General features: G+C 29.2%; 1 protein-coding gene across 1 annotated transcript in view; it reads right to left on the reverse strand.

Annotated features, from left to right (window-relative positions):
* Window positions 1–2,475: 2,475 nt before the first annotated feature.
* LOC111618929 (39S ribosomal protein L37, mitochondrial-like) overlaps window positions 2,476–9,603 on the reverse strand; it is a 19,309-nt gene continuing 12,181 nt past the window's right edge. Inside the window, exons 7-8 of the mRNA XM_023360559.1 lie at window positions 4,444–4,583; window positions 2,476–2,951 (exon numbers count right to left, since the gene is read on the reverse strand). Of these exons, the coding sequence (XP_023216327.1) occupies window positions 2,706–2,951; window positions 4,444–4,583 (386 nt within the window). The 3' untranslated portion in view covers window positions 2,476–2,705. The remainder of the gene's footprint in view (window positions 2,952–4,443; window positions 4,584–9,603) is intronic.

The following is a 9,603-nucleotide window of genomic DNA, read 5'->3' on the forward strand; positions in this document are numbered from 1 at the left end:
CTATCAATATATAAAAGCTATTACTATAGTTATAATGTTAATATAGAAATTAGTGAAACTCATAATGAGTTATGTATCTTAATACCACATAATTAACATTAAACACTAATAAAATATAAAATATTTCAAAGATAAAGTCTCCATTATATCGTTTTTTATTACCAATATGTTGAATCAATTCCTCTATATGATACTTTAAAATTAATTTATGCTTGTTCTCCACTGATAAGCTTATGAATTATTCCTCGTTAAACTTATTATTTGTTTAATGTTTAAATATCTCTTACAATACATAATTATAATGCAAGTCTGTTTGTTTATTAAGTTAATGCAGCGCAACACTTGGGCAATATGCCTAGGGGGATGCCTTCCGACAGGTCTTTTTCAGGGTAACTAGCCACTATTCAGGCATTAGACATGGAGAAAACCCAAAAAACTCCATGTGGCCAGACTGTCCTGGCGAGATGTGAACCCACTACCCTACCGAACTGTCAGTGTTCAGGGAAAGGAACCGCTTAACCACTGGCGGACCTTAATGTGAGTTGATCCGTTGTGTATTTCACTTAAGAAAGTACTATTATCAATAATATTTTTAGAATTTTAATGAATATGCACACAACAAATTTATATATGAATGAACTGTGTGTACAGCAAATTTAAATTTTACATGGAATCATTACAAAATAACTTATTTAAACAATAAACTGAAATTGATTTTCTCAATTTTTTTTTAAATTTATAAATGAAATTTGAAACCTTTCTTATTAGTGAAATCCAAAGTTGCAGTATCAAACAACAGTTAAAATATCATCAAATAAGAAAAATACTTTAAATTTTATTTCCACAAGAAGCAATTGTGGAGGAATTGCTATTGTGCAACATTATTTAACATATATAAGGTCTTCCAATTTAAATTACTGTAATTATGTTAATTATTATCTGAGAAGTATGTGATGTACTGTACACTCAGAGTAACTGTCAGAGTTTCATCTCCCATCTGCATTCAAATGTCCCGTTATCTACTATGTCTAGGAAATACCATAAACAAAAAATGGTGACTCCGCAACATAGAATGCATTTTGTATTCGGCAGTTTGCAAAATCAAAATCACTTGTCATTGTGCAATAAGAATAATCTACATGAGCTATAGAATTATTGCTACTGTGGGAGGAGTAACAATGGTGTTGTAGCAAGTGTACGAAGAATTTGAGCATCAGTCAGACGTGTGCTGTGTGATATGAGGTACACACATTGAGAAATTGTAATGGCAAATGTGAAACTTGGACAGTTTTCTAATATTTTAATGTAAATTATAACATTCTCAGATAATAATTAACATAATTACAATAACTAAAAATGGTATCATTCTTTTCGGAGGACTGTATTTCACAAATAAGTGAAATGTGGTAATAGCAGTGGAGAAATATATGAAAATCATGTTTAGATATAAAAAACATCAATTTGATAAATTTGTCTGCTTTCATCCAAGAGTGAATTAAATTTGTTGATTCTTAGTATTAAAAATATCATTTTCAACAATTGCATAATACATAAACATTGAAAATAATGCAAATAATTGTTATTTTTAATTTATATATAATATAATAATTATCAACAGTTATAACATCTGTAATTAATTTTGATATTATTACACTAATGCATGAAAAAAAATTGGAAACATGTGAGACAGGGATAGGGTGCACACCTAGTAGTAGTATATTCCCTCACCACTTAGCGTTGTGTCAAGCTATTTTAGACATTTGCTACTCTGCAGTAAACATTATGCTGCCAATCCAGTCTCCTGCCAACTGTGAAGTACAAGCAGTAATTCTATTTCTACAGGCCAAAGGGCTGAATGGAGGTAAAATTCATCAAAGGATGTGTAATGTGTATGGTGAGAACCTCATGAGCTACAGATGTGTGCATAAATGGTGCAGGAAATTCAAACAAGGACATGACAACATCATGATGAGGGTGGTCAAGGGAGGAAGTGTGTGATGAATGATGATTTGGTGGACGAAGTGGATCAATTGGTGCGAGAAAGGTATCGGTTCATGATTTCTGAACTCAGTGAGGAGTTTCTTCAAATTTAAAGGTCCACACTGTATACTGCTGACTGACAGTGTTAAAAGGTTGGTTGAATGGCCTGGCGGCAACGTTCTTCGACATGAGTATACAAAAGCTGTATACTCATGTCACTGGTGTCACTGTATGATGTCTGTCTGAATTGACAAGGCAATTATATGGAAAAATAGGTGAAGACTGTAACTACCTTCTACAAATAAAGTGGTTTTGTTCTTCATTCTTGTTCTTCTGGGTCGGTGGAGATTGAAAAAAAAATAACCCTTGTAATTGCTACTTTAGTATTTTAAAAAAATGTTGGTGTTAACAATGTTCTGATCTAGTTTTAAAGATTACTGAAGATGAGAAATAAATAGTTGGATTTAATTTATTACATTTCGAAATTTAAAACAAATTTTAATAAATATCAACTGTTTTAAATAAAATTTTATTCTAAGTGTAAACAGTGATTCAATTGTTGAATGATTTACAAATAACAAGTTAAATAATGCCATTATAAAATCTGGATTTACAAGCTTCTAAATTAATTGATTCCGAATCATCTTCTATCCAGATTTATCTAACTCTAAACTGTAATTTTGAATTAAAAAATTAAAATTATCATAAATAATTTATTTCTAAAATCACATTCCATTCATATACATAGCTAACATTTTCACAAAAGCTTCACTATTAAAACCACTCAGACCATTTTTTAAATTGCTTTCATCATACAGATTAAAAGGACCGGCTTGATACAGCTGATTTTTAATTCCGTCTTTACTATTTAAATCTAAAGTATTCAGTTGAAACGATAAAAATCCCAGACATCCGTTGTCTACCCAGACAGACTGAATAACTATAGGCGTTGGAAGTTCTTTAACATTTTCCTAAAATAAATTTATCATTATTAAGTTAAAAGTGGAAAGGATATCTTGTGTATAGAATTTAACTAATTTAATAATCATTAGAAACATCAAACTTTTAATGCTTTTCAGTCCTTTATGATCTACAGGATGTCCGTAATTAAAGTTTTCCTATTCAAAGCACTCTGCATCTGTAACCAATAGAAGAATTGATACCAAAATTTTAATGCAGACTATGCAAAGGATGCAGAAAAGGATTTTACAAAAAGAAAAGGGTTTAGTTCAAAAACTTCCATTAGGTGAGTTACAGGAAAATTTACAAAACAAAACACTGTAAATAACAAAAAACAATCTTAAATTGACATTTAATCTGTTATTTTAAATATTACAAATAAAATCAGCTGCTCATTGCCTTCAAATTTTATACCTGAACAATGGGTCACACATAGAGCAACATTCCTTACATCAGTAAACAACCTGTGCAGAAGGTATATCCCTTATGGAAAAATCAATGTGATTTGTTATTTTATTTCATGTATTTTCCCCTATAAGAAGTTTTTGAACTAATTTTTGTTTGCAAAATCCTTTTCTGCATCCTTTGTATATAATCGGTATACAAATGTTGGTGTCAATCCACTTATTGGTTACAGCTACAGTGTATTCTGAATAGTGAAACTTTAATTATGGTCAACCTGCATTTAAATAAGCAACCAACATGTCCAGAATAGAGAGTATTTATTCAAATGGTTAGCTCAAACTATAGAAGCTATCAATGTATATCGGTAATAAATGTTGTAAACAAAAAATTTTCTATAGTTGTGTTACAGCATTAATGATCCCTCACTGGAGAAATAATTATAAAATTTAAATTTCTACATATAAAAGAGAAGATTTTAATATTTTAAATTTTAATAATTGAATGACTCTTATTAAAAATAATAATTCTTAACTGATAAAAATCTATTAACCACTAATAGATCTATGGCAAGAAACAATTTAAATTATATGTCTTGAAATTTTTAATTACTTATGCCTCAACTTACAATGGACCTTTTTTGACACAACATACACAAACAAAAGCATGATGCCAGAGGTAAAAGATTACATGACCACTGCAGAAGTATCATACCATGAAACATTTTTACACTAAAGTGACTATAAACTCTAATCAATGCCATTTATTATAGCTAGTTTGAAGTGTACTGTAGAGAATCTGAGGCTATGTGTAAAGTTATATGGCTTGCTTTATTTTGTTTCAATCATTTGTATCTTGTATTCAAGATACAAATGTGGCTATTATGAATGCTTTAAGGGAAGACCATCATAACTTTGAATAGTTGTATGTTGAAGGATTGTAAGTTGAGGTATATCTTTACATTTGTTGCATACAGTCATAGAAAATCTGTGTTAATGACTAAGATTTTGGAAAATATTCAACTTATTACAGGAAACTCTTCTAGTATGAACTGGAAAGCATTAAAAAGTTATTATACTCATATTGTTATTTATCATTTACCCCATATAAAAGTTGAGCATGTGATGCAGCATAAGCAAAAGTTAGTCCAAGTGCTCTGGCAAATTTCTGGGATGTTGACCATTCTTCCAAACTATCATGAGTAATAAATAATGTGTGAGGATGCTGATCTTTATCCAATGCTGAAATTATAAAATTTCACAAGTAAATTGTTTTTGTAGTATTTACTTTTCTGTTTTTGTAACAAATGTAAAATTAAAATAATAAAAGGATAATATTTCAAAAGTTAAAAAAATGTATATCTTTAGTGTGTGGTTCTGTGATAAAATGCATCAAAAAATGTTATTTATTATGTTAATTAAGTAATTTGCCTAATATATTCAGTATACAGGATGCTCACTTTAACATTTGTCCAAGCACGAAAAAGATATTTTCAGCATTGCACAAATGTATATGATGTATTAGTTCCATTGTAATACTTATAGTAAAATAGATTAATTCTTTCAAAATAGGAATGTGTGTAAATTATGTGGTACTTCTGATGCAATACATAAATTTTCTCATCTCTCCCAAGTGCAAGGCTAATGGAAAAGAATCATTTTAAGGATATTTATCATAACATATAAAGAATCTTTGACTATAAAGAATAAAAACCAATATTGCATAAGTAAATATAAAAACAGTTAGCTTTATTTTGTTATAGTGAATGTTCAGAATAACTGCTTCAGTAGCAATACAATAGTGTAGAAAGTTGATAGTAGTGCTATGGGTAACATGTAGCATACCTGGCATCTCATCCTAAAAGCCTCTTGTATTCACTTCTGCACTTTGCCAAAATCATGCAGTACTGCTGGGTACACATCATAAACTAATACTTTTAGGTGACTTCACAGGAAAAAATCCAGTGGGGTCAAATCTGGGTGGTGGCCATGGAACAAAACTGTGTTGTTCTGTTCATTAGTTGACAAACTGCTCTCTGAGCCAGTGACACACATCTGCCTGGGAATGAGCTTGCAGACAATCCTGCTTCTACCAAACCTGCCATTGTTACTTCAACAAGTCCAACATTTTACATAGGCTATTAAGATATTTATAAGAATATATTAGGATAGCAGTCATTAGTCTAGGTGCCAGTGATGAACTAAGAACCATTGATAGCAGATCAGATATTTAATATGTATCTTGTTTTATATTTGGAAAATTTACATATTGCCTTTGAACTACAGCATGATTTACACATGACATTTTTTGAGATGAATTTATTTATTTTACTCTAAACTTTGATGTGAAACTAAAGCATCATATGCATATGTTTGTTCAATGCTTAAAGATTTCTTTTGTGCTAGGATAAATATTAAAGTATGTATATTTTCATTACGAAACAAAATATACAAAACATTAATCAGAAAGTTGATAAATTATTTAAACTATTTACAGATTTCCAAATGATATTTATTAAAATGTATTACTAAATATCCATTAAATAATGTAAAACTATCATTATATTATTTTGAAGATAGCAGCTTAATATCTTTTATAGTGTTATGCTGCTATCTTCAATTGTATTCTATGTAAAGCATAATTGAATCAATTCACTATTTACTAAATGACTGTAATTAAAGTATTCCTATTTAATGCTTTCTAGAGAGATATTTAGCAGTCAAAATTCACCCAAATTTGGTATGATGAAATTCTAGGACATGCGAAAGATTTTTCCATCAAAACATTAATTAGTAACAAAACTCTCCACTGTGGCAATTTTAGCACTTTGGATTCATGTGCTTTTTAGTTATGGGAGCACTTAAAAAGTGCAGTTTATCCAGGGCATATTTAAAAATTTGGCAGCCTTGAAAGTGTGCACATGCAGTGTGATACTGTCTTTCAAGACAGTATCACACTGCATGTGAGAAGCATCACAGAGTATCAGTTATAAATCTTAGTGATACAAGGAGCATATAAAGTATCCCTTGTATTGCTAAGATCTCTCTATATACAGTAATACCCCAAACTTACGCAATAGGTGGGACCGAGCGATAACCGCGTAAGTCGAATTCGCATAAGTCGGGGTATAATTTCACAATTTGTGTAAAATCCAAGTCGGATGTATGTAAGCTAATAAATGTTCTCATTAATCTTATATCGTCTTTTGATTCGTTTACGGTTACAAGAAATCACCACATACAGTCTCTCAAGTCTCTGTAGATATAACAAACACAGAAATAAATAACACAAAATAAATTGTAGCTATGCATCGATTCTGCACGACATGTCCGAACATATAAGCTGAACAATAGTGTGGGGGGGGAGTGAGTAATCAAGGGTTGCTTGGCGCTCAAACAAAAGACAAATCGACGAGATTTGAAAATCATGTAACTCCGGGTTTGCGTAAGTCGGGATAGCGTAAGTCGAGGTATTACTGTATATCACAAATGTCTTGTACTGTACAAATAAAATACCTGTTGCTTATAGCCTAAAAATGCCATAGTGGTGAGTTTTGGAACTAATTTTTTTTTGTAGGAGATATCTTCCATATCTTAAATATCACTGTACCAAATATGGTTGCATTTGGATTACAAAATATCTCTCTAGATCATGTTGAAGAGGAATACTTTAATTATGATTGCCTGATAGTACAATCATTATCATAGCATTAATAAGTAACCATATTTCATTTAGAGATTTATTGTTTTAAATATTTTCATTTAATCTTCCACTTATTACCACATTATTTTACATATGTAACTGTATAGATATATTTTATCAATTATTTTCTTTAAATTGTCTAAGTATTATTATGATGAAATACAGAGAAAATAAAAATAATAATAATGAAAAAATTCCATTTTCATATGGAATTTCTTAGACTATTACAAATTAGAATGGTCTAAGTTCCAATTGTAAACAAAAGTACAGATAAAAAAGTTTACAGAATATATGTTAGCAAGAGTATAAATTTTTGTGATAAACTACAATAAAAAACAGATTAGGTTATTTTATCTCTAAATTTTATTATAGAATAAGTTTACAATGATTGAATGATTAATTGATTTTATTCTATTGTAAAATTTAGATATAAAATAAACTACTTTTGTTTGTAATATCATATTCACTGGTGTGATAAGCCCTAAAATTTAAATAACTTGGTAGATTATCACAAAAGTTTAATATAACTAAGAGAAAAAAAGCAATGCACAATAACAGTATAAACTTTTAGCATTAAGAAACGTTTAAATATTGCTTAATTTTGGCTATATAAAAACTAAAATTTGTGCATTTTAGTGTCTAGAATCCATTTACCTAGTAGAAAAGATTTAAAGTTTTACAATGAAGAATGTGTTATTAAGTATATTAATTTGTTATATAATAAGAAAGATTTTGGAGGTAGTAGCAACAGCAATAAATAATTCAAATAATAATAATTTATAGAAGACATAATTAAGAATGAAAAACAAAGTTTAAAAATATCAAAAGATATTATACCTATCAGACATTAGGAAAACATAAATTTATATAATAAATTAACAGTTAACATAAATAAATAACATGAAAATCATTACAGGCATTGAAATGATATCAGAAGAAGAATAGTAGCAGATAAAGCTTGGAGATAGTTCAGAATCTATGGAATTTAGGCAATTAAAGAATTAAAAACTCAAAGATATATTTTATTTGGAATTGTGATGGTAAAAAGTAAATGTGAATTGAGATACCATTTGAAATATTAGAGAAATACAATGATATTTGATACTGGTAGTACTACTGAAAACAATAATCATACTGGCAAAAAAAATATTAAAAAGAATTTCTCTAAATTAACTTTGTTATAATATAATCTCTACTTCAAATACAAGAGAATTATAAACTTAATTATTTTAAAATAAAAACATTAATTTTATTGAACATTTATTCACAGTCCAGTATCAAACATCAGAATTAGAAGTTGACCAATAAATGTATACAGTAGAACGTCATTTATCTGAATCAATTGGGGACTGGGGTTGTTCGGATAACTGATTATGTACGAAAAAATATATTAACCTATCCCATCCTGAAATTTTTCTCAGTTGCGTGTCACNTAGGAATCGTAATTATAGGGACCGTAATTATAGGGGGGTCGATTGTATTTGCGAAATTTAAATATTTAATTCCGTATACAATACTATATTTTTCAGTTTCTATCAATATATAAAAGCTATTACTATAGTTATAATGTTAATATAGAAATTAGTGAAACTCATAATGAGTTATGTATCTTAATACCACATAATTAACATTAAACACTAATAAAATATAAAATATTTCAAAGATAAAGTCTCTATTATATCGTTTTTTATTACCAATATGTTGAATCAATTCCTCTATATGATACTTTAAAATTAATTTATGTTTGTTCTCCACTGATAAGCTTATGAATTATTCCTCGTTAAACTTATTATTTGTTTAATGTTTAAATATCTCTTACAATACATAATTTTAATGCAAGTCTGTTTGTTTGTTTATTAAGTTACTGCAGTGCAACACTTGGGCAATATGCCTAGGGGGATGCCTTCCGACAGGTATTTTTAAGGGTAACTAGCCCCTATTCAGGCGTTAGGCATGGAGAAAACCCAAAAGACTCCATGTGGCCAGCCTGTCCTGGCGAGATGTGAACCCACTACCCTACTGAACTCCCAGTGTTCAGGGAAAGGAACCGCTTAACCACTGGTGGGCCTTAATGTGAGTTGATCTGTTGTGTATTTCACTTAAGAAAGTACTATTATCAATAATATTTTTAGAATTTTAATGAATATGCACACAACAAATTTATATATGAATGAACTGTGTGTACAGCAAATTTAAATTTTACATGGAATCATTACAAAATAACTTATTTAAACAATAAACTGAAATTGATTTTCTCAATTTTTTTTTAAATTTATAAATGAAATTTGAAACCTTTCTTATTAGTGAAATCCAAAGTTGCAGTATCAAACAACAGTTAAAATATCATCAAATAAGAAAAATACTTTAAATTTTATTTCCACAAGAAGCAATTGTGGAGGAATTGCTATTGTGCAACATTATTTAACATATATAAGGTCTTCCAATTTAAATTACTGTAATTATGTTAATTATTATCTGAGAAGTATGTGATGTACTGTACACTCAGAGTAACTGTCAGAGTTTCATCTCCCATCTGCAGTACCACTCCGGCCACATAAG

The sequence above is a fragment of the Centruroides sculpturatus genome, unplaced genomic scaffold, assembly GCF_000671375.1.
Source record: "Centruroides sculpturatus isolate CEXI.00-Female unplaced genomic scaffold, Cexi_2.0 scaffold58, whole genome shotgun sequence".
NCBI lineage: Eukaryota > Metazoa > Arthropoda > Arachnida > Scorpiones > Buthidae > Centruroides > Centruroides sculpturatus.